The sequence below is a fragment of the Pleurodeles waltl genome, chromosome 7, assembly GCF_031143425.1.
Source record: "Pleurodeles waltl isolate 20211129_DDA chromosome 7, aPleWal1.hap1.20221129, whole genome shotgun sequence".
Taxonomy (NCBI): domain Eukaryota; kingdom Metazoa; phylum Chordata; class Amphibia; order Caudata; family Salamandridae; genus Pleurodeles; species Pleurodeles waltl.
The window spans coordinates 396,412,066-396,437,522 of record NC_090446.1 but is presented as its reverse complement, the minus strand read 5'-3'; the positions used below and the strand labels follow the sequence as shown (position 1 = coordinate 396,437,522).

The window sequence follows — 25,457 nt, the reverse complement described above, 5'->3', positions numbered from 1 at the left end:
CTCCAGACTTCCTAGTATGCGTACGTGGCTTCAACCTCTAGAAACAGATCCTTACATGAAACCCCAGTTTATCCAACCCCTCAGTTTCCAATGGCCCAAACTGATGCTGTTTTGTGATCTTTCCATGATAACCCTTGAAAGACACAGACTTCAAGGAGGTCACTGGCGACCTTCAGAGCATTGATGTCGTGTATGGTTAGGGATACCCAGTTTGGATCATCTTCCAGTGTGACGGCTAATTGTGCCATATCTAATAGCTTTCAAAGAATAAGCTAGTCCAGGATCATCCCCCCTGATGAAACTGAGCCAAGCAATCAGTTTAAACATCCTCCCAGTGCTTCAATCCTGGCAGCATATGCCCTGGCTCTCGAATAGCCTCAAGCCAGGTCCTGACACTATTGCATAAGAGCGACAGGCAGCATTGAACTGACTAAGTGAACGTGGAGCCCCGGCACTCTCAGACTGAATTGCTTAACTTATCAGTCTGTGGGGCTCTTCCCAGATGCAACTAACAGCGCCTCTTGTGGTTGATAACATGCCTCACCGGGGTCTGACAGATTGCCAGCAGTTCACCACCTTACACTCATGTCACTCCATTGCTAGGTCTGCAGACCAGACTGGGCCTGCTCACCACTGTGGACTTGGAGCCCTGGGAACAGGCGGGCTCATGAACTGTGGGACATCTTTTCCAGGACGGGCAGCTACTCCCCTTCCGAGCACTGATGGAACCATAGGCACTGCATGAGGACCTGTTCCTCCTGCATAGCTTAGTGGTAGGAGCCCTTCAATACAACTGGGTGATCGAAAACAAGGAAACCGGCTGCCTACATCTGCCTCCATGTCATATATAAGAAGGGAGATGTCCGGTGACTGATAAGCTGGATTACTACAGCCCTGCTGTACTACACCCTGGTTTCCCTTCTGCCTCAGAGAGGTGTAGGAGGAAGAATTTGGCTGGCCTCTTCATGATAAGGAATGGGGCAGGCACTAGCGTACTCGAGGAAAACCTCCAGAAACGCTGGCTTTAAATTAATTCAAGTCTACATCTCTCCCCTCAGAGTATTGCTTATATTTTCCTTGGAGTCCCAACATCATGTTGTAATGCCTCAGCAGTGGGATTAAGTCACATTTTCTGGGACTACCTTCAAATCCCTCCCTTCTGGGACCATATTGTGATACGTGTAGAGGGATCACAGGTATTTATTTTTTTACAGTTTTTTTAAATTGCTTTTTGCTAATAAAACAACACACTAGAAACAGCAATCAGTGCATATTTACATATCAATTGGAGGAAGATTCCAAGTCAGTATTCATAGCAGTACACTCGAGTGGCAGTACATATATCCAGGTTGAGGTGTTAATCGGGCATGACCCCCAGAGGTCCAGGACACTCCGAGGCCAAGTCTACTAGTCTGGTACATGATACGTAGCACAAAGCTACACAGTTGGCAGTCATGATCTCATTCTTGGTATATACAGGGGTCTGACATCAGCCCTCATCACTAGAGCCTTCCAATGAATCATTTTCATCCTCCTCTCTAAAATTTAAGGCGAACCCCCCACAACATGATCCCATTTAAGGTGCCCTGTCCTTACGAGTAGTACGCATATGTACTTCTTCTGCCACCCCCACACGAGTGGGTCCCGCTGCCATGGACATTAGAGGTGCTCGGGAACTCATCCAGCAAATGGCCACTCTTCTTTTGGCCAGCAACAGAGCCAGCTGGGCCATCCTGTAAAGCATCATTAGTTCCTTAGGCTGCACCACTACTCCCAAGCGGAAGGTTAACAGGTTCAAAGGAATCTCAATGCCTGTCGCCTCGGTTATTTTTGGTACCACTGACCCTCGAAATCCATGAACCCCTGCACATGTCCATGCCAGATGCAAAAAACTAGCACCCAGCTCCCCACATTCCATGCATTGCACCACCCTTTTGGGAGTTATTCTATTTAAGTGTTTGGGAGTCACATAGGTACAATGTAAAAAATTTAAATGGAGCAACTTGCATCTATGATTGTAGGACACTTTGCTGAGTAATGTGCATGCACATGCCCATTTGACATCTGTAACCGGCTCCCTCACCCAGGTATCCCTCTCAGTTCACGGGGGCAATACCATATCGTTTCTAAATGCCTTATACAATAATGAGATGAGGTGGAAACCCCCTCCCCCTGGCCCACAACCCCCCCACCCCCAAAACCAGAGCAGGCGGCCCAACACCTGGGAGGGCTGTACAGTGGCAGGAAACCCAGCACAGACCGTCTACACAACTCTTTCTGATGGATACACCTACCTGTGGATTCCTCACCTAAAGAATTCTCCCCTCGCGCCAGCTTCGACGGAAATTTCTTCTAGCTCTGCATGTCGACAGTGACGTCACAATAGCCCGACTCCACGCGATGCCGTATGACGTCATCTCAGCAATAAGAAGCCCTCGTCGACGTGCAGTTCCCTTTTTTCCGTTCCTTCTAATAATGTTTTTTCTTCGAGGCTAACAGGGAGCTACAGTTGCGCATCTGTAGTTACAATGTCTCAGCCAAGAAAATCTGGTTTTAAGCCTTGTAACCAGTGTGGGGGGTCAAATGTCAGTCACTGACCCCCATGAAAATTTTATCTGGTGCCTTAGTTCCGACCATGAGGTTGAGTCATGAGGTTCCTGCCAGCGCATGAACCCTAAGGCGCTAAAGGAAAGAGAGGCTAAATTGTTCCTGGCCCGTTCCAAGAAGAGGAAGGAAAGGCGGCATTGGAGAGAGTCCTCTTCGAAATCTTCGAGGACTCATCGTCGTCATGGAGACTCTCTGTGCCGTCACGACTCCCGGCGCTGATCGAGTAGAGGTCGGTCCAGGTCCAGGTCTGCATCTCCATCAGCTCGGTGCCGTCCGACGTGGGAGATTAGCCCGACCATCATTCCTCCGCCTCCTGCGACTCTGACTTCACCTTTGTCGGTGTTTGAAGTCAAGCCTCTTCAAGAACTGGCGGCTTCTCAGGAGCAGGAGTTGCCTGGCCCATTATCGGCTTCTATGCCGGCGCCGACACCGCAAACATACCTGGCTTTCCCGGCGCCGGGTACGTATCCTGCGGCATTTTTAAATGCCATGTTCAATATCTTTTCTACCATGGCGCCTGGTGGAGGGCATGCGGGTCCGTCGGGCCCTTTAGCTTTTAATTTGGGTGCTCCGGCTCCTTACAAGCCGACGCCCTTCATGCCATTTTTGCCGTCTGGAGCCGCTGCAGCGCGATGCCCTTGGCGTCGCCAAGGAGACTAGTGACGCCTACAACGTCTGCGACTCCGGCGCTGGTGGATTCTGCACGGATCCAGTCTACTGTCAAGGTGCCTGTGGTGTCGGAGGGTCCGGCGTCGGATGGATCCGAAGAACGGCGCCGGCGAAGATCGGTGTCGGCTGACGCGGGTCTCGAATCCAGACTCCGGTCGAGACGTCTGGCTTTGCGCCTCCTGGAGGAAGAGGAATACAGCAGGCAACATCTGGAGGAAGGCGAAATTTTGGAGCCTTCGGGTGATTTTCAGGGTCTGGACATGGCAAACGGTATTCATACTTCCCCTGAATGGGATTTGGCTTCCCCTGGGGAGTATACCGAAGAGGCTGCATCTTTTCATGCAGTAATAAGAAAGGCTGCAGACTTTTTAGATCTTCCTCTTCTGGCTGCTGAGGTGAAAAGGAACCTTTTGACGGAGGTGCTGCATCCGGCCTCGGAGGTGGCAGAGCCTCTCTTGCCCTTCAGTAAGGCTCTCCTGGACCCCATCAAGGACATTTGGAGGAAACCTGTGACTTCTACAGCTGTCAAGAGGGCGGTGGCAATGCGGTATCGTGCGGCTCCAGGTGACCCGGACTTCCTCTCCAAACATCCAACTCCGGAGAGTTTGGTTGCTCAGGCTTCGTGCTCTTCCCAGTCATCCCCCGGTTCGTCCCCCGGAGACCCCTGCTGACAGGGAGTCAAAGAAAATGGACCACGCTGCAAAGAAGGTCTTTTCGTCATGCAGTATGGACTTTAAGTCAACCAATGCAACCTGCATTTTGGGACGTTATATTCATGCCCTTATGGAGGAAGCAAAAGGTCATCCAAACTTGCCACAAGGGGTGTTGCATTTGCTAGCGGACGCTCAGGCGGCGGCGACCCAGGTGATCCAGTCTGGGTTGGACACCTCTGACTCTGTGGCAAGGGCTATGGGCACATCCATAGTATCGAGGCATCAGGCTTGGCTGCGCTCATCAGGCTTTTCTACGGCTGTGCAGGCGACTCTCCTGGATCTGCCTTTTGATGGAGAAAAACTCTTTGGGACAAAGCCAGATTCTGCTCTTGAACGTTTCAAAGAGAGCAGAGCCACAGTAAGGTCGTTAGGACTTCAGGCAGCTACTTCCTCTTCCTTTAGGTCATATAGGAAGTTTAGGAGTTTTGGACGTGGCTCCTCCTTTCGTGGCAGATTCCAGACACCACAACAATCTGCAAGCTCCCTGACTTACAGATCCTTCAGAGGCAGGGGCAGAGTACGTACAAGACGTCGAGCAAGACAAAGAGCCCTCACTGAAGCAGGTAGCACCCGGAGAAGTGCCAGAAACAGGCACTACGAGGATGCGTGAAACGGTGCTCGCCGAAGTTGCACAAAGGAGTCCCACGTCGCCGGAGACCAACTTAGAAAGTCGTGCAATGCAGGTTAGAGTGCCGTGGACCCAGGCTTGGCTGTGCACAAAGGATTTCCGCCGGAAGTGCACATGGGCCGGAGTAGCTGCAAAGTCGCGGTTCCCAGCAATGCAGCCCAGCGAGGTGAGGCAAGGACTTACCTCCACCAAACTTGGGCTGAAGAGTCACTGGACTGTGGGGGTCACTTGGACAGCGTCGCTGGATTCGAGGGACCTCGCTCGTCGTGCTGAGAGGAGACCCAAGGGACCGGTAATGCAGCTTTTTGGTGCCTGCGGTTGCAGGGGGACGATTCCGTCGACCCACGGGAGATTTCTTCGGAGCTTCTGGTGCAGAGAGGAGGCAGGCTACCCCCACAGCATGCACAAGCAGGAAAACAGTCGAGAAGGCGGCAGGATCAGCGTTACAGAGTTGCAGTAGTCGTCTTTGCTACTATGTTGCAGGTTTGCAGGCTTCCAGCGCGGTCAGCGGTCGTTTCCTTATCAGAAGGTGAAGAGGGAGATGCAGAGGAACTCGGCTGAGCTCATGCATTCGTTATCTAAAGTTTCCCCAGAGACAGAGACCCTAAATAGCCAGAAAAGAGGGTTTGGCTACCTAGGAGAGAGGAAAGGCTACTAACACCTGAAGGAGCCTATCACAAGGAGTCTCTGACGTCACCTGGTGGCACTGGCCACTCAGAGCAGTCCAGTGTGCCAGCAGCACCTCTGTTTCCAAGATGGCAGAGGTCTGGAGCACACTGGAGGAGCTCTGGACACCTCCCAGGGGAGGTGCAGGTCAGGGGAGTGGTCACTCCCCTTTCCTTTGTCCAGTTTCGCGCCAGAGCAGGGGCTAAGGGGTCCCTGAACCGGTGTAGACTGGCTTATGCAGAATTGGGCACATCTGTGCCCAACAAAGCATTTCCAGAGGCTGGGGGAGGCTACTCCTCCCCTGCCTTCACACCATTTTCCAAAGGGAGAGGGTGTCACACCCTCTCTCAGAGGAAGTTCTTTGTTCTGCCATCCTGGGCCAGGCCTGGCTGGACCCCAGGAGGGCAGCTGCCTGTCTGAGGGGTTGGCAGCAGCTGCAGTGAAACCCCAGGAAGGGCAGTTTGGCAGTACCAGGGTCTGTGCTACAGACCACTGGGATCATGGGATTGTGCCAACTATGCCAGGATGGTATAGAGGGGGCAATTCCATGATCATAGACATGTTACATGGCCATATTCGGAGTTACCATGGTGAAGCTACATATAGGTAGTGACCTATATGTAGTGCACGCGTGTAATGGTGTCCCCGCACTCACAAAGTTCAGGGAATTGGCTCTGAACAATGTGGGGGCACCTTGGCTAGTGCCAGGGTGCCCTCACACTAAGTAACTTTGCACCTAACCTTTACCAGGTAAAGGTTAGACATATAGGTGACTTATAAGTTACTTAAGTGCCGTGTAAAATGGCTGTGAAATAACGTGGACGTTATTTCACTCAGGCTGCAGTGGCAGGCCTGTGTAAGAATTGTCAGAGCTCCCTATGGGTGGCAAAAGAAATGCTGCAGCCCATAGGGATCTCCTGGAACCCCAATACCCTGGGTACCTCAGTACCATATACTAGGGAATTATAAGGGTGTTCCAGTAAGCCAATGTAAATTGGTAAAAATGGTCACTAGCCTGTTAGTGACAATTTGGAAAGAAATGAGAGAGCATGACCACTGAGGTTCTGATTAGCAGAGCCTCAGTGAGACAGTTAGTCACTACACAGGTAACACATTCAGGCACACTTATGAGCACTGGGGCCCTGGGTTACCAGGGTCCCAGTGACACATACAACTAAAACAACATATATACAGTGAAAAATGGGGGTAACATGCCAGGCAAGATGGTACTTTCCTACAGCTCCCTGTTGCAGTTACCCCCTACTTTTTGCCTGATACTGATGCTGACTTGACTGAGAATCCACAGGTAGTTAATGTATCCACCAGAAAAATTGTTACCGAAGGTAAGTAACTTATTCTTCCAGTTTATTAAAAAAGTAAAATTTGACCCGGTCCCACCTCAAAGGTTTCCCGGGCCTCCTGGAACATGATAAACCCCTCCCCGGGGTACAGGTTCTTCACCATCTGGCATGTTGGCATTGATCATCCTGAATGGGGCGAGGTCACAAATGCGTAGCTTTTTCGAATAGTGCGATGCGCAACCCCAAAGTTACCACACCAGCAGCTCAGGGCCAGCCAGGTGCAGAGGTCAAAGAGGTTCCCAAAACACATAGGTGCCTATGGAGAACAGGGGTGCTCCGGTGCCAGTCTGCCAGCAGGTAAGTACCTGCGTCCTCGGGGTGCAGACCAGGGGGCTTTTGTAGAGCACTGGGGGGGGACACACAAGTAGGCACACAAAACGCACCCTCAGCGGCACAGGGGCGGCCGGGTGCAGTGTGGAATGCAGGCGTTGGGTTTCAGGTATGAAACAATGGCAGGACCCGGGGGTCACTCTAGCGGTGCAGGCAGGCACGGGGGGTTCTCTGGACAGCCACCACCTGGGCAAGGCCTGGGCAATGTTGGTTCCAGGCGTCGGGTCCCTTGTTACAGGCAGTCGCGGTCAGGGGGAGCCTCTGGATTCTCTCTGCAGGTGTCGCTGTGGGGGCTCAGGGGGGGTCGTCTCTGGTTCCTCACGGGCTCGCAGTTGGCAGGGAGTCCTCCCTGAGGTGTTTGTTCTCTGGATCTCGAGCCAGGGGCGTCGGGTGCAGAGTGTGAATTCTCACGCTTCCGTATGGAAACGTGTAGTCTTTGAAAGTTGCTTCTTTGTTGTAAAGAAGTAGCTGGTTTTGTACAGGGCTGCTGTTCACAGGAGTTTCTTGGTCCTTTAGTCAAGGGCAGTCCTCTGAGGCTTCACGGGTCGCTGGTCCCTGTCTGATGTGTCGCTGGTGCAGGTTTTCGAAGTTGGAGACAGGCCGGTAGGGCTGGGGCCAAAACAGTTGTAATCTTCCTCGTTCTCTGCAGGCTTGTAGGTCAGCAGTCCTTCTTGTCTATTGAGGTTGCAGGAATCTGATTTCCTGGGATCTGGTGAGCCCCTAAATACTGAATTTAGGGGTGTGTTTAGGTCTGGGAGGGCAGTAGCCAATGGCTATTGTCCTTGAGGGTGGCTACACCCTCTTTGTGCCTCCTCCCTGTGGGGAGGGGGGCACATCCCTATTCCTATTGGGGTAATACTCCAAAATCAAGATGGAGGATTTCTAAAGGCAGGGGTCACCTCAGCTCAGGACACCTTAGGGGCTGTCCTGACTAGTGGGTGACTCCTCCTTGTTTTTCTCATGATCTCCCCTGGACTTGCTGCCAAAATTGGGGGCTGTGTCCAGGGGCGGGCATCTCCACTAGCTGGAATGCCCTGGGGCATTGTAACACGAAGCTTGAGCCTTTGAGGCTCAATGCTAGGTGTTACAGTTCCTGCAGGGGGGAGGTGTTCAGCATCTCCACCCAGTGCAGGCTTTGTTTCTGTCCTCAGAGAGCACAAAAGGCTCTCCCCCCAGGAGGTCAGAAACTCATCTCTCAGAAGCAGGCTGGCACAGACCAGTCAGTCCTGCACTGAAGGATCGGGTAAAATACAGGGGGCATCTCTAAGATGCCCTTTGGGCGCATTTTTTAATAAATCCAACACTGGCATCAGTGTGGGTTTATTATTCTGAGAAGTTTGATAGCAAACTTCCCAGTATTCAGTGTAGCCATTATGGAGCTGTGAAGTTAGTTTTTGACAGACTCCCAGACCATATACTTACAATGGCCACACTGTACTTACAATGTCTAAGAATAGACTTAGACACTGTAGGAGCATATTGCGGTGGGTGACTCCTCCTTGTTTTTCTCATTATCTCCTCCAGCCTTGCCGCCAAGAGTGGGGGCAGTGGCCGGAGAGGTGGGCATCTCCACTAGGTCGAATTCCCTGGGGCGCTGTAACAAAAGGGGTGAGCCTTTGAGGCTCACCGCCAGGTGTTACAGTTCCTGCAGGGGGAGGTGAGAAGCATCTCCACCCAGTACAGGCTTTGTTCCTGGCTACAGAGTGACAAAGGCACTCTCCCCATGTGGCCAGCAACATGTTTGGTGTGTGGCAGGCTGGCAGGGACTAGTCAGCCTACACTGGAAGTCGGGTTGGTATTCAGGGGGCACCGCTAAGGTGCCCTCTGGGTGTATGTTACAATAAATTGCACACTGGCATCAGTGTGCATTCATTGTGCTGAGAAGTTTGATACCAAACTTCCAGTTTTCAGTGTAGCCATTATGGAACTGTGGAGTTCGTGTTTGACAAACTCCCAGGCCATATACTCTTATGGCTGCCCTCCACATACAATGTCTAAGGTTTTGCTTACATTGTAGGTACATAGTGCTCATGCACATATGCCCTCACTTGTGGTATAGTGCACCCTGCCTTAGGGCTGTACGTCGTGCTAGCGGGGTGACTTACCTATGCCACAGGCAGTGTGAGGTTGGCATGGCACTCTGAGGGGAGTGCCATGTCGACTTAGTCTTTTTCTCCCCACCAGCACACACAAGCTGTGAAGCAGTGTCTATGTGCTGAGTGAGGGAACCCTAGGGTGGCATAAGACATGCTGCAGCCCTTAGAGACCTTCCCTGGCATCAGGGCCCTTGGTACCAGGGGTACCAGTTACAAGGGACTTACCGGAGTGCCAGGGTTGTGCCAATTGTGGAGACAAAGGTACAGTTTAGGGAAAGAACACTGGTGCTGGGGCCTGGTTAGCAGGGTCCCAACACACTTTCAAATCATAACTTAGCATCAGCAAAGGCAAAAAGTCGGGGTAACCATGCCAAGGAGGCATTTCCTTACAGGGTGCATAAGTATTAAGTAGTGTGACAGTCCTGCCATCTAGAGTACCCTTAACCAGTACATAGCATCCTTCTATATCTGCCTCGCTAAATACATGTCTGAAGGGTACTCAAGGTGCGATCCAACTGACAACCCCTGTGCATAAGAGGAGTAAGTGGCTGAAAACAATTGTCCCCCCAATTTCTTCCCCAGCCGCTGAGCCTCATCCCCCAGGAGGTGGGTTTCCTTCAGATAGGATATCTGTATCCTATGGCGGGGAACAAATGAATGAACCCTATATCGTTTGGAGTATCCCTTTAAACCCCGGACATTCCGGGTCAGTATATTCAGCCATGACAAGCTACACTTCTCCAATACTAGCAGGCCTTCTTCTCTGACCATCTGTCCACACAGGCCCTCCTACCCATCAGGCAGGTGTAGTGGAAAATGTAATATGCACTGCACGTATCCAACCACCCTTCAAAACAAGGAGTGGTATTGAACAATCCAAAACTCCCAACACCCTCCACCCCGGATAGGCAGTATAACAGTAACAACTCACACACTGCACGTCCATTAAGTACCAGGCTGCCAGGACCCACAGCCTAACCCCAAAACTCAAACATGGCCTACCACGTGAGGTGGAGAGAGGCTCTCTCGTCCCTGTAGCAAATGTAAACCTAAACCAGTTAGCCCATTCAACCAAAATCATAGCACTCATGCCACTCCGCAACTGTAAGTCAGACAGTATCTATATCCCACAACTTCAGCGCTAAAGTGACCAGGGAGAGAAGAACAGAAGAGAACATAAAGAGAAGAGTGAATACAGCACACATAAAGAAAGTATGATCAAGTGGCAGTCATACAAGTTTGTGCTCGCTTCCACGGCGGGCCCTGCCCCCATCGAGACATGCTCTGCATCCCAGTGCATCAGCGCCATAGTGCCGTCCTCCTGAATCTTGACCCTTGTCGGGCTGTCCCCTCCTCCCGACGATGACTGCCGCTGTCCAGTGTACCCCCAAGATCTCAAGTTTGAGTTTCGGGCTTCACAAGCGGTCCCGGCTCCCTTCCACCCGGAGGGGCCGCGGCACTGGCGACCAGGCCCTCTCATAGCTTGGGCTGCAGGCAGTGAGATTGGTCTGCTGCGGCGGCACTCGATGCGGTGAGAGATCTGCAGCGGCTTAGAGGGGTTGATAAGCGGTGGGCCCCAGCTGTACTGCTTGAAGACCAGCCGAGAGGGCTTCAACCTGGAGCTGTTTGGCCCCCGATAAAGCCAAGTTCCTGTATGTGACGGCTTATCGAGTATTCACATCCCGGAGTGCATCTAGAGAGGTATGGAGGAACTGGCAGACGTGGTATAATACGGGGCATTCACTTGGACATAAGCGTGGGTCCTGAGCTCACACTGGACCCCTTGAGGGGGTCCCCTTGGGTGAGAGAGACTACCCCTTAGCCTCGTCCGAGAGGAAATGTCCCTGCTTCTAAAGGGCTCTGACACCTTTGACCAAACATCAGATTTGTGCATCGGACCAGTCATTCTCGCCCCTCCCAGGGGCTATAGTGGCACCTTGTTCTGGCCCGAGGCGATTCCACCTCAGGATCTAACTGGCTTGACTACCAGATCGCTATACACTGTTTAATGCACTAAATCATCTGTCTCTGTAGCAAGCAAAACAGATGAACCGTTCCAGCCTCCCTACTAGTACCCCCCTCCATTTTACAGGTCAGAGGCAATCCTTCCTGGTTGGCCCCTAATTGCCAATATCCTCCCCTAAAACCTGGGAAAAGATTGGGATTGGTTTCACATGGGGGACACTATTTGGTCCTATATGATTCAGACCGTACAGCAGTTGCGTTGGTTGGCCAGTATTACGGTTTCTGTATGACTGTTGGGAGGATATTACTTGTTTGCATTTTTTCAGATGTTTGGGGAAAAAAAGACGGGATGTACGGCTGCTAGCTCCTGCTGAAAGTAACGTTGGCCTTTTTTATGTGGCCATATGCAAAGTTCATAAGTATTTTTATAGGGAGAAGGTTATAGCATTTGATACTTCTTGTTTGGGAGAGTAATCACACTTGGCATCATGGATGTGCCCTTCTTTCTGATCATCTGCAACACGTGTGCCGAGTAGAGGTGGTCAAGTAATTGAAAATTTGAGCCGGGCTCAATCCAGATGCCTGGCTCTGTCCCAACTCGAAGTCATTTGAACCCTCTATCTCAAAAGGAGCCAAGCGTTCATGTGGCTTCTGCCTGCCACCCAAGCTCTAGCCGCATCCTGCCCACTTCCAATATGGCAGTTCCTCTCCGGGCTTGTGGAGCTCCCCAACCCAGAGAAGTGACTACCAAGAGGGCTACACACCCCTGGAAAATTGGTTTGACAACTGGTTTTTCTTCTCCTTTCCAAAGTGCCAGCCTATTTTCATTAACAATGGTGCAGCCACTCTCCCAAGTGTTAGTAATTAGGCCTTCAATGGCAGCTTCTCCTTTCAAGCTTGCCTTTGGGGCCAAACCTGAAAGCAGTCACAGCATCAGGGTCCTGTGTGTAACCAGTATGTCACACAGGGCTAGAGGCAACAAACTGGCAATAAGAGCTGGATCTCAGACACCACCACTCCAGTACATCTCTGGATCTGGGGATACTCTGCCAGGAAGAAGGGTTGCTGTGCATCTGAACGACTGCCACTCTGCTGGGTTGTGTTCTGCTGAAATCCTGCTTTGCTGTGCTGACCTGTTGCTTGCAGCCCTGTTGGCTGGGACTAAGAAGGACTGGACCTGTCTCTCTCCAACCCAGAACCTAGAGTGGAATGGCCATAGGGACTAGTTAACTGGTCTCCTCTTCTTCTGATCTGAAGTTCCGGGGACATGAAAGAGTTCTAACCACCCTGCTTCTGCAACTGGAATGTTTAATTTTTGAGTCTACTCTGCCAAGTGTTGCCATCCCAGTCCTGGACCCTTTTAAGCCTCCCTTAAGGTGCTTCCTAGCAGAAATGATGCATCCGCTCTACTCAACAGTGCATCCCTGAGCAGAACCGATGCATATCTTTGGCTAAGCAGTGCATACTCGTGCAGAACTGAAGCACAGCAGCTGATGCATAGATTGGACCCAGCACAGAAGACTTGCATCGTTGGTGCATCCTGGGTTCAGCGTATCGCCATCTGAACTGGTGCTGTGCAGCACTCTCCTGGATCATCCCTCGTCGACCGCTTCCTCGATGGTGATGCCAAAACTCTGCATGGCGGTTTCACTGCTCATCAGAACAGACGCATCCCTCATCTGCTCTTTGCAATCCCGACACTGGCCTTCGCATCGCAAGCCTGGTTGACTGGATTGTAAAACTTTTTCCTACCCCTATCCTCATGACTGTCGGGGAGGAGTGACGTCAAGTTAAATAAGCACAGGGCGTGCGTTTTTCTCCAACACATTATATGGGACAATTTCAAAAAGGGAAATGGAATACATAAAGATTCTGTGTTAGAAGAAAATAATTATTGAGCACTAGCTGCAAAACGTTGTATCTAGGCCCAATGCACAAGAATAAAAAAGGGAAACCATTTCTGCGGATTTTGTTTTCTGAACTGGTTAGCCTGCCCATTAAAATAAACGTTTATGGTGCCGTCACAAAATGTGAGGCCGCCCAACAGTTTGTAACCAGAACACGTCTAAAAAAAATTAAACACCTAAAATAAGCCTTCACTGTTTTTCGAAATGTTAATGTTGGAAAGAAGTGCTAGTCAATGAATAATACATTCTAAATTGCATAAGCACCTTATCACGACATAAACCTGTTTGAGACGCCAGTACTTGTGATGATACTTCAACACAATATTGATGCACCTGTCCTCGCCGTTAAAGTTCAGTGCTCACATGTACTTCATGGCAGTGCGAAAGGCATGCTAAGATGAGACACATGAGTCAGGAAATTTCTAAATTGAGGCTACTAAGCAGTCTGCACTGTCTGTTGAGGGGCATATTGTGCCTACCAAGAACATAGAGGGTCTTGGATCCCACCCATTACTTACCATTGGTTGGTTTTCGTTGCCACTCTTTTGCCTGTTTTATTGTTGGTGTCCCAGCTTGTTAATTTTGTGTTTGTCCCTCCCAAGGAGTTTTACCTTTTTAGCATCACCTTGGCTCACCTTTCTATTTCCGCTGTTAGCTTTTCCAGCATTAATGTGTTTTTATTTATATATATATATATATATATATATATATATATATATATATATATATATATATATATATATATATATATATAATATACTGTGCATGCGTTTTTATTGTCTTTCTCATGTACTTCTCTCCTCTTGCGGTCCGCTTTGCTCTCCATACCCCTCTTTCTTGCGCTGGCCTATGTGTTCTCCACATTGTGACCAAGCAACCTCAGTCGTGCTACCGCCCCACCCTCTTCTTTCTTTACATCCCCTGTGTTGCTTTGCCTTCCCTATCCCCTCCTCCCCTGTGTTTCGCCATCTCCTTCGCATTTGGGTGCTCTGCAACGTGTGGCTGAAACTATGAGCAAAGCCAGTAGGTCACAAAGGAGAGTCCTTTTAGCTTTGCCAATGTTTGCTACCTGTGCTGTTATCCTATGAAGTGTCCCTTATTGCCGCAGAACAGGCACATCGCCTCCTTATTGCTCAATTTCACAAGGATACAGCACAGTGCTGAAGGGGCATAAATCAGTTCCTCCAAATATTGGCAAGATGCACTGCTATTGTGCGCCTGCCCTGGTTACTGCAGTTAAACAGCCAGCCAAATCTGGGGCTCTTATTCATCAAAACAACTGAATTTCTCAGATGCACCAGTCGGAGAGTAGGGATTTTATCAACACTGGTAATAAGTGAGCACTGTAAATTATCTGGCTCAGAATAGGTGAATTTTGCAAAAGATGAGCACTCTCCTCCATGGAGGCACAGACATTTATATTGAAGCCAAATCTTAAGTTAAAGAAATTGTCTAACATGCCAGGGGCAACTCCGAAACTCTTAAAGATAAATTAAATGTACCAGTTTGGTAGTGGTGTTCCCAGTATCAGTTTCTCTTTTATTACCAATTGTTAATGTTTTGATTCATTTTTGATTCCTGCAAATAGGTCACATATGTAATTCCCATAAAGTCTACTTCCATACGGATGCTGCACAGGCGGTTGGCAAAATTCCAATCAATGTAAATGAAATGAAAATAGACCTGATGAGCATCAGCGGTCATAAAATCTACGGACCAAAAGGTATTTTTCAATTATTTACTGAGTGATATTTTTGTCATACACGTTGCTACTTGTGAGAGATTGTGTAGCTTGCAAAATACTGCCAGTGGTGCTCAGAAGACAGAATAAAGGGTAAGCATTAACCTAAAGCATGCAGATAGATATGTATCTAAAAATCTAAAAGCAAATAGATATAATTTTATAGTACACCTGAATTGTGCATGTCTTTCGGTTGATGAATTTTCACTGATGAACAGCATGTCTAGAGAACTCAATTATGGTAACACCATTTGCAGTTATGATTCAGACCATAACACTGATGGGCACAAATGTGAAGACATGTTTCATAAAATAGTATGTTGGGAGTGCGGGGGGTGTATATCCATGCGCTATTGTTCAATCACCAAAGTAGAGATTTTATTGTATGCTTCAAACTTGTTCCCTTTGGGCTGCAGAAAAAAATGTGAAGAAATTTACATATCTATACTAAATAGCATGTCGTATTTTTTTCCTCCGATCGCCTTGAGAGAGGTAGAGGGTAGATGACTGTAAACCTGGTTACAGTATTTCATTTACTTTGAGGATCCACTGTGCTTCCAGTAGTGCAGAGTATATATTTCAATTCTTTCATACCACAGGATTTGAAATTTTGGAGTTTAGGGCAGTGCCTTGTTGCGGTCATTGACTTTGGTTGGATGGTGGAGGGGTTTGTTCTTAAGGGTCCAAGGGGCACAGTGTGGTCTGTTCGTTAGGTAGGGAATTACAGATTTTCGAGTGTGTTGGTGGACAAAGTTTGTGCCTAGAGTGTAACAGAAGAAGACAAAATGGTTAAGGGTGGATTGCTTGAATTCATCCTCAGAGACTACTAATTAATCGGGACTGCAGTGCTGTTCGTTTATTACCCACCATGCCTCATCAGACCGGAATCTGCCCTGGTCCTGCCCCAGGAGGAACAGTCCAGTCCAGGCCGAGCTGTTATGCCAAATTCCATCTGAGGGGAACACAAGCAAACCCAGACTCTTGGCATTTTTGGGCTTTGTCAGTAGGGTGCAGCTTGAGTCCTGTGGCACACTGAGAACTGTACCCATGCCTCGGCATACCAGCCACACTGAGCAATCAAAGCAAAAAAAGGGATAGGTTGCTTGAATTGATCTTATCTACTGGTAATTACTTCTGGACAAAATCTAGATAATCATTTTCCTACCATGTCACTTCAGACAGGCAACTCTTTAGTTGCTTGTGCCATCCCTTAATGGGGACCTGGATTATTCCTGTTGTGATACGTTGTCGGATTGTAATGCAGAACTCGTGCTGGAAATAGACTATTCAGGCACCCTGGCACTAAACTTTATCAATGTGCCAACCTGGGACAGATAGCCAGTAATTGATAATACTAATGCTCTATTTGTGGTAGTGTGGTCGAGCAGTAGGCTTATCAGAGGGTAGTGTTAAGCATTTGTTGTACACACAGGCAATAAATGAGGAACACACTCAGACTGATTCCAGGCCAGTAGGCTTTTATATAGAAAAATATATTTTCTTAATTTATTTTAAGAACCACAGGTTCAAGATTTACAGGTAATACTTCCAATCAAAGGTATTTCACTCAGGTATTCTAGGAACTTTGAATAATCACAATACCGTGTACAGTTTTGACAACCATGGCAATAAGCTATTTTAAAAGTGGCCACAGTGCAAAAATCAACAGTTCCTGGGGGAGGTAAGTAATTGTTAAGTTCACAGGTAAGTAAAACACTTACAGGGTTCCAAGTTGGGTCCAAGGTAGCCCACTGTTGGGGGTTCAAGGTAACCCCAAAGTTACCACCCCAGCAGCTCAGGGCTGGTCAGGTGCAGAGGTCAAAGAGGTGCCCAAAACACATAGGCTTCAATGGAAAAAGGGGTGCCCGGTTCCAGTCTGCCAGCAGGTAAGTACCCGCGTCTTCAGAGGGCAGACCAGGGGGGGGTTTTGTAGGGCACCGGGGAGACACAAGCAGGCACAGAAAGTACACCCTCAGCGGCACAGGGGCGGCCGGGTGCAGAGTGCAAACAGGTGTCTGGTTTTGTGTAGAAAGCAATGGGGACACCCGGGGGTCTCTTCAACGATGCAGGCAGGCACGGGGGGGGGGGCTCCTCGGGGTAGCCACCACCTGAGCTAGGCAGAGGGTCGCCTGGGGGCCGCTCCTGCACTGGAGTTCGGTTCCTTCAGGTCCTGGGGACTGTGGGTTCAGTGTTGGTTCCAGGCGTCGGGTTCCTTGTTGCAGGCAGTCGCGGTCAGGGGGAGCCTCTGGATTTCCTCTTCAGGTGTCGCTGTGAGGGCTCAGGGGGGTCAACTCTAGCTACTCACGGGCTCGCAGTAGCCGGGGAGTCCTCCCTGTAGTGTCAGTTTTCCGCAGGTCGTGCCGGGGTCGTCAGGTGCAGAGTGGAAAGTCTCACACTTCCAGCGTGAAGTCTTTAAAGTTGCTTCTTTGTTGCAGAAAGTTGCAGTTTGTTGAACAGGGCTGCTGTTCTCGGGACCTTCTTGGTCCTTTGGATGCAGGGCAGTCCTCTAAGGCTTCAGAGGTCGCTGGTCCCTGTTGGATGCGTCGCTGTTGCAGTTTTCGTTGAAGTAGGGAGACAGGCCGGTGGGGCTGGGGACAAATCGGTCGTCGTCTCAGTCTTCACTGCAAAGCTTCAGGTCAGCAGTCCGTCTTCTTCTTAAGGTTGCAGGAATCTATATTCCTCGGTTCTGGGAGCCCCTAAATAATGAATTTAGGGGTGTGTTTAGGTCTGGGAGGGCAGTAGCCAATGGCTACTGTCCTTGAGGGTGGCTACACCCTCTTTGTGCCTCCTCCCTGTGGGGAGTGGGGCACATCCCTAATCCTATTGGGGGAACCCTCCATCCACAAGATGGAGGATTTCTAAAAGTCAGAGTCACCTCAGCTCAGGACACCTTAGGGGCTGTCCTGATTGGTGGGTGACTCCTTGTTGTTTTCCTCATTATCTCCTCCAGCCTTGCCACCAAAAGTTGGGGCATCTCCACTAGCTGGGATGCCCTGTGGTGCTGTAACAAAGGGGGTGAGCCTTTGAGGCTCACCGCCAGGTGTTACAGTTCCTGCAGGCAGAGGTGAGAAGCACCTCCACCCAGTACAGGCTTTGTTCCTGGCCACAGAATGACAAAGGCACTCTCCCCAAGTGGCCAGCAACATGTCTGGTGTGTGGCAGGCTGGCAAAAACTAGTCAGCCCACACTGGAAGTCTGGTATGTTTTCAGGGGGCATCTCTAAGATCCCCTCTGAGTGTATTTTACAATACATTGCACACTGGCATCAGTGTGCATTTATTGTGCTGAGACGTTTGATACCAAACATCGCAGTTTTCAGTGTAGCCATTATGGTGCTGTGGAGTTTGTGTTTGACAAACTCCTAGACCATATACTCTTATGGCTACCCTGCACTTACAATGTCTAAGGTTTTGCTTAGACACTGTAGGGGCATAGTGCTCATGCACCTATGCCCTCACCTGTGGTATAGTGCACCCTGCCTTAGGGCTGTAAGGCCTGCTAACTGGGTGACTTACCTATGCCACAGGCAGTGTGAGGTTGTCATGGCACTCTGAGGGGAGTGCCATGTCGACTTAGTCTTTCTCCCCACCAGCACACACAAGCTGGCAAGCAGTGTGCATGTGCTGATTGAGGGGTCCCCAGGGTGGCATAAGACATGCTGCAGCCCTTAGAGACCTTCCCTGGCATCAGGGCCCTTGGTACCAGGGGTACCAGTTACAAGGGACTTACCTGAGTGCCAGGGTTGTGCCAATTGTGGAGACAAAGGTACAGTTTAGGGAAAGAACACTGGCGCTGGGGCCTGGTTAGCAGAGTCCCAGCACACTTTCAAGTCATAACTTAGAATCAGCAAAGGCAAAAATTCAGGGGGTAACAATGCCAAGGAGGCATTTCCTTACACCACCCGCAAGTCTTTCAAAAATAATTCCGGGAGTGGAGAACACCTCAAATAGATCTTTTCACCACAGCAGAAGAGACAAAATGCCAAGACTACGCCTCCAGGTAACCACATCCTCTATCTAAGGACAATGCTCTATGAATAAGCTGGTCAGGGATATTTCTATTTCTAGTTCTGTCGATCAGGTAGACATCTCTCAACATGATCCTTATAGCTACTACATGGGCATTGCAATCCTGGTTCACCACACTACTAGACCTCTCAGTAATCCCCCACAAAAGGCTTCCCAACAGGCAGGAACTTCTCCCACAAAACCAAGGTCAGGTCAGACACCAAATCTCTACACCTTGTGATATGGCTCCTGAGGTCATAGAGTTTGGTAACTTGGTTTTGTCTGCAAAATTTATGGACATTCTCAGAGAAGCTCACAAACCCATTTCTAGAGTATGTTATGTTGCAAAGTTGAAATGCTTTGCTTATTAGTGTCAACCCAAACACATCAATCCCATTAAAGCTGTTGTCAAAGACATTGTCTGCTAGTTGCTTCATCTGCAAAAAGCAAATTTAGCCTACTCCTCCATTCACTTACATCTAGCAGCTATAGCTGCACATTTACAAAACAGACCACATACATCCCTATTTGGAATTCCAATGATAAAAGGATTTATGGAAGGCCTTAAACAGGTCATTCCAGCAAGAGTGCCTCCTGCACTGTCATGGAACCTCAATATTGTCCTTAGAAGGCTCATGGGACCTTTTGAACCTCTTCATTCATGTCCCCTTTAGTACTTCTCATGGAAAGTGGCTTTTTTGGTTGGCATCAGATCTCTGTTGTGTTACTGAGTTCCAGGCCATAACCTTGGAAGAACCATTCTCTCAAATTCATATGGACAAAGTGGTTCTCACTAATCTGAAGTTCTTCCCTAAAGTTGTCTCTCACTCAATTGCACATTAATCAATCCATTGAGTTACCAGGCTTCTTCCTGCAGCCTCACTCAGTTGCTGAAAGAGCCCTTTGCACTTTAGACATTAAAAGTGCATTAATGTTTTACATTGATAGAACTAAAGAATTTAGAAAGACTAAACAGGTCTTTGTAGCCTTCTCACTACCGCATGAAGGCGATCATGTATCCAAAAGTAGCATAGCTAGGTGGATAACAAGTTTGAATACATTTTGTTATGCTAAAACAAAAAGACAATTTCCGGTCACTTCCAGAGCACACTCTACCAGGAAGAAAGGAGCCATTATGGCTTTTCTTAGAATTAGCTGAAATTTGTAAGGCAGCTTTCATGGTCTACACCACACATTTACAAAACACAATTGTGTAGATGTACTTGCACACCAGCAAGCCAATGTAAGTCAAGCAGTACTAAGAACACTTTTCTAGTCAACTGCAACTCCCACAGGCTAGCCATCGCTTTCAAGGAAGGATTGCTTTACAGTCTACGCAGAGCATGCACATCTACAGCCACACATGCCATTAGGTGGAAAATGTTACTTAATCAGTAGGCATCTGTTTGTGGCATGTAGTGCTGTTGATTCACATGCGTCGTCCCTCCTTCCTGGATGCCTGTGGCCGTTTCAGTTACTTTATACTTGTATATAGTTGTGTGTGTGTGTGTATATATATAGTGTGTGTGTATATATATGTGTTTATGTATATATATTTGTTCGGTGGCATGTGTAGCTGCAGATACACATGTTGTGCATTATACTTCTGCCATCTAGTGTTGAGCTCTGAGTGTTACAAGTTGTTTTTCTTCGAAGAAGTGTTTTCGAGTCCTGGAATCAAGTGACTCCTCCTCTTCGGTTACATTACACATGAGCATCGACTCCATGTTAGATTGTTTTCTTTCCGCCGTCGGGTTCAGACGTGTTTCCTTTCACTCCAAAAGTTCAATTCGGAAAACTTAGAAAATGCCTTATTTTCACCGGTATTGTATCGATCGGGTTTACATCTTCCATCAACACATCAGTACTGTCGGAGAAGACATCTTTACACGCCCTTCGGGGCGCGCCCAACTCTGGCCTAGTGGGGCCGACCATGTGGAAGCCTCATAGATTAGACTCCATTCCGATTCTGTCCTCAGTGCCACGCTAAATTCCCTTATACAGACCAACATCTCGTCTGTAATCTTTGCCTTTCCCCAGATCAATGGGAAGAAAACTGTGAAGCCTGTCGATCCTTCTGTTCCAAAAAGACGCTTCGAGACAGGAGGGCACGAAGGCTCGAGATGGCGTCCAGAAGCTCCGAACATCTTTACGTGGAGGAGGAAGTGATCATGCAGACAGCAGTCTCCATCCGAGGTTCCGACTCTGACCAGGAATCCGGGGAAGACAGACCGGTCACGGCATGACAACATGTGAGTACGCCTGCCCCTGTACCATCACAAAGATAGAAACATAAGGCCTTGGGTACGCCACAGCCGGAAGGCCATGGCTCGGCCCAAAAAAAGACATCCAGTGACCCAACTGCCAGTTCGGCACCAAAAAAGGCCACTCTTCCGAAACCATCGGAGTTGATAACACCATTTTTTGGAGTCGACTATTCGGAAATCTCTTTCAGAGCCGACAACATCCACTACACCATCTTTTTTTATACAGAAAAAGCCGGCTTCGGAACCAAAAAGGGCAGGATACACAGAGGAACATGGACTTTCAAAAAGCCTAAAGGAAAGCCACAAAACCTCTGAAAAGGAGACTCAAGTACAACCAATACGTAATGGATGAGAGGCAAGCCAGGATTCATATCCACAAGGAAACCGGCAGAATCCTAACAGCACCTCCTCTAAAACCTAAGCGAATGCTAGCTTTTTAGGAGGAATTGGACACTATGCAGCCTCCAGCGAAAGTGCCAAATCCGAAGGAGAAACCACCACCTCCCCATTTCTCCTCCTCCTCACTCTCCACACCTACATATCTCTCCTTCTACCAGTGCAGTCACCATCACACTATTTTAACTTGCAACAGGACAATGTAGATCCATGGGATCTTTATAATCCAGATCCTATTCCCAGTAATTACCCAGACTGCTATCCCTCCAAGCCTTCACCACCTGAGGATAGCCCTGTGTACAATCAGGTTTTAGCAAGGGCTGCAGCAAACCATGGTGTCCCCATGCACACTGAACTGTTGGAAGAGGATTTTTTGTTTAATACACTCTCCTCCACACATTCAAAATCAGTGCCTCCCCATGCTCCCAGGCATGCTAAAACACGCCGATCAAATATTTAATGAGCCAGTTAAGGCAAGGATAATTACGCCCAGGATAGAGAAAGTACAAACCACCTCCCTCTGATCCTGATTACATAACTCAACAAGTTCCTCCAGATTCAGTAGTAGTAAGCGCTGTCAGGAAAAGGGCAAACTCCCAGTCCTCATGAGATGCACCTCCACCAGACAAAGAAAGCAGGAAGTTTGATGCTGTGGGGAAGAGAGTTGCATCCCAAGCAGCGAATCAATGGAGGATAGCTAACTCATAGGCACAGTTATCTATATACGACAGGGCCCATTGGGAAGAGATGCAAGACATAATTCAGCATCTCCCCAAAGAACATCAGAAACGGACTCAGCAAATAGTGGAGGAAGGGCAAGCCATCATCAATAATCAAATTAGATCTGCCCTAGACGCAGCAGACACCACTGCGATAAGTGTTAACACTGCAGTAACAATAAGGAGGCATGCATGGCTCAGGTCCTCGGGTCTTAAACCCGAAATACAGCAAGAGGTGTTAAATATGCTGTTCAATAAGAAACAGCTTTTTGGCCCAGAAGTTGATACAGTCATTGAGAAATTGTGCAAAGATTCTGATACCGCAAAAGCAATGGTTGCACTATACTCCACACCATACAGGGGATCCTTTCGGAAAACTCAGTTAAGAGGTGGATTTAGAACACAAACAGCAGAAGCATCCACATCACAGGCAAAACCAGCCTATCAACCACAATACCAACGAGGTGGTTTTAGGGGCACATATAGGGGGCAGTACCCCAGAAATAGAGGGAAATTTCAAACCTCTAAGCAAACTCCACAGCACCCTAAGCAGTGACTTCCTTCATCCCCTTCCACTCCGCACCTCTCCTGTGGGGGTAGGACTACAACAGTTCCACACAAATTGGCAAAACATTACCACAGACAGTTGGGTACTATCAATTATCTGCAAAGGGCTGCGGTCGGAACTTTGAATGAAAATAATATAATGTACAGTTTTTGTAAAAATGGCAATAAGCTATTTTCAAAGTGGACACTGCAAAAACCAACAGTTCCTGGGGGAGGTAAGTAAAGGTTAGATTAGGAGGTAAATAAAACACCTACAAGTCTCAGTTCTGGGGCATAGGCAGCCCACCGTTGGGGGTTCAAGACAACCCCAAAATTACCACACCAGCAGCTCAGGGCCGGTCAGGTGCAGAGGTCAAAGAGGTGCCCAAAACACACAGGCTTCAATGGAGAATAGGGGTGCTCCGGTTCCAGTCTGCCAGCAGGTAAGTACCTGCGTCCTCGGGGTGGGGCAGGTCAGGGGAGTTTTGTAGAGCACTGGGGTGGGGGGGGGACACAAGTAGGCACACAAAAAACACCCTCCGAGGTACAGGGGCGGCCAAGTGCAGTGTGCAAAGCAGGCGTCGGGTCTCAGGTAGAAAACAATGGAGGGACCCGGGGGTCACTCTAGCGGTGCAGGCAGGCACAGGGGGTGCTTCTCGGGACAGCCACCACCTGGGCTAGGCAGAGGGTCGCCTGGGGGTCACTCCTGCGCTGAGGTTCGGTTCCTTCAGGTCCTGGGGGCTGCGGGTGCAGTGCTGGTTCCAGGCTTAGGGTCCCTTGTTACAGGCAGTCGCGGTCGGGGGAGCCTCTGGATTCTCTCCGCAGGTGTCGCTGGTGGGGCTAAGGGGGGTTGTCTCTGGTTACTCATGGGCTCGCAGTCGCCGGGAAGTCCTCCTTGAGGTGTTGGTTCTCTGAATCTCGAGCCAGGGATGTCGGGTGCAGAGTGAGAAGTCTCACGCTTCCAGCGGGAAATGTTCAGTCTTTAGAAGTTGCTTCTTTGTTGCAAAGAAGTAGCTGGTTTTGAGCAGGGCTGCTGCTCACTGGAGTTTCTTGGTCCTTTAGTCCAGGGCAGTCCTCTGAGGCTTCAGAGGTCGCTGGTCCCTGTCAGATGCGCCGCTGGAGCAGGTTTTTGAAGTTGGAGACCGGCTGGTAGGGCTGGGGCCAAAGCAGTTGTCGTCCTCCTTCTCTGCAGGCTTGTAGGTCAGCAGTCCTTGTTTCTTCAGGTTGCAGAAATCTGATTTCCTGTTGTAGGAAGTTGGCTCTGTATGTACTATTTCAAAGTAAGAAATAGCATGCACAGAGTCCAAGGGTTCCCCTTAGAGGTAAGATAGTGGCAAAAAGAGATAATTCTAATGCTCTATTTTGTGGTAGTGTGGTCGAGCAGTAGGCTTATCAGAGGGTAGTGTTAAGCATTTGTTGTACACACAGGCAATAAATGAGGAACACACACTCAAAGACTGATTCCAGGCCAATAGGCTTTTATATTGAAAAATATCTTTTCTTAGTTTATTTTAAGAACCACAGGTTCAAGATTTACAAGTAATACTTCAAATGAAAGGTAGTTCACTTAGGTACTCCAGGAACTTTGAATAATCACAATATCATGTACAGTCTTTGTAAAAATGGCAATAAGCTATTTTAAAAGTGGATACAGTGCAAAAATCAACAGTTCCTGGGGGAGGTAAGTAAAGTTTAAGTTTGCAGGTAAGTAAAACACAAGTCTCAAAGTTGAGTCCAAGGCAACCCCAAAGTTACCACACCAGCAGCTTAGGGCCAGTCAGGTGCAGAGGTCAAAGAGGTGCCCAAAACACATAGGCTTGAATGGAGAACAGGGGTGCCCCGGTTCCAGTCTGCCAGCAGGTAAGTACCTGCGTCCTCAGGGGGCAGACCAGGAGGGTTTTGTAGGCCACCGGGGGGACACCAGCAGGCACAAAGTATCCCCTCAGCAGCACAGGGGTGGCCGGGTGCAGAGTGCAAACAGGCATCGGGTTTTCGATAGGAAGTAATGGAGGGACCCAGGGGTCACTTCAGCGATGCAGGCAGGCATGGGGGGGGCTCCTCAGGGTTGCCACCACCTGGGCTAGGCAGAGGGTCGCCTGGGGGTCGCCCCTGCACTAGAGTACGGTTCCTTCAGGTCCTGGGGGCTGCGGGTGCAGTGTTGGTTCCAGCGGGTGTCGGGTCCCTTGTTACAGGCAGTTGTGGTCAAGGGGAGCCTCAATTTCCTCTGCAGGCATCGCTGTGGGGGCTCTGGGGGGGGATTGTCTCTGGTTACTCACGGGCTCGCAGTCACTGGGGAGTCCTCCTTAAAGTGTCGGTTTTCCACAGGTCGAGCCGGGGGCGTCGGGTGCAGAGTGGAAAGTCTCACGCTTCCGGCGGGAAATGTTAAGTCTTTAAAGTTTTTTCTTTGCTGCAAGAAAGTTGCAGTTTGTTGAACAGGGCTGCTGTTCATGGGAGTTTCTTGGTCCTTTGTTGCAGGGCAGTCCTCTGAGGCTTCAGAGGTTGCTGGTCCCTGTTAGATGCGTTGCTGTTGCAGTTTTCTTCGAAGTAGGGAGACGGGCCGGTATGGCTGGAGTCAAAGCAGTTGCCGTCTCCATCTTCACTGCAGGGCTTCAGGTCAGCAGTCCTTTTTAAGGTTGCAGGAATCTAGTTTCCTAGGTTCTGGGGAGCCCCTATATACTGAATTTAGGGGTGTGTTTAGGTCTGGGAGGGCAGTAGCCAATGGCTACTGTCCTGGAGGGTGGCTACACCCTCTTTGTGCCTCCTCCCTGTGTGGAGGAGGGCACATCCCTAATTCTATTGGGGGAATCCTCCAATCACAAGATGGAAGATTTCTAAAAGT

At 49.2% G+C, this 25,457-nt stretch overlaps 1 protein-coding gene across 1 annotated transcript in view; it reads left to right on the top strand.

Moving 5' to 3' along the window:
- Positions 1-25,457, top strand: part of NFS1 (NFS1 cysteine desulfurase) — a 651,727-nt gene that overhangs the window by 349,981 nt on the left and 276,289 nt on the right. Inside the window, exon 7 of the mRNA XM_069243867.1 lies at positions 14,531-14,665. Within this exon, the coding sequence (XP_069099968.1) occupies positions 14,531-14,665 (135 nt within the window). The remainder of the gene's footprint in view (positions 1-14,530; positions 14,666-25,457) is intronic.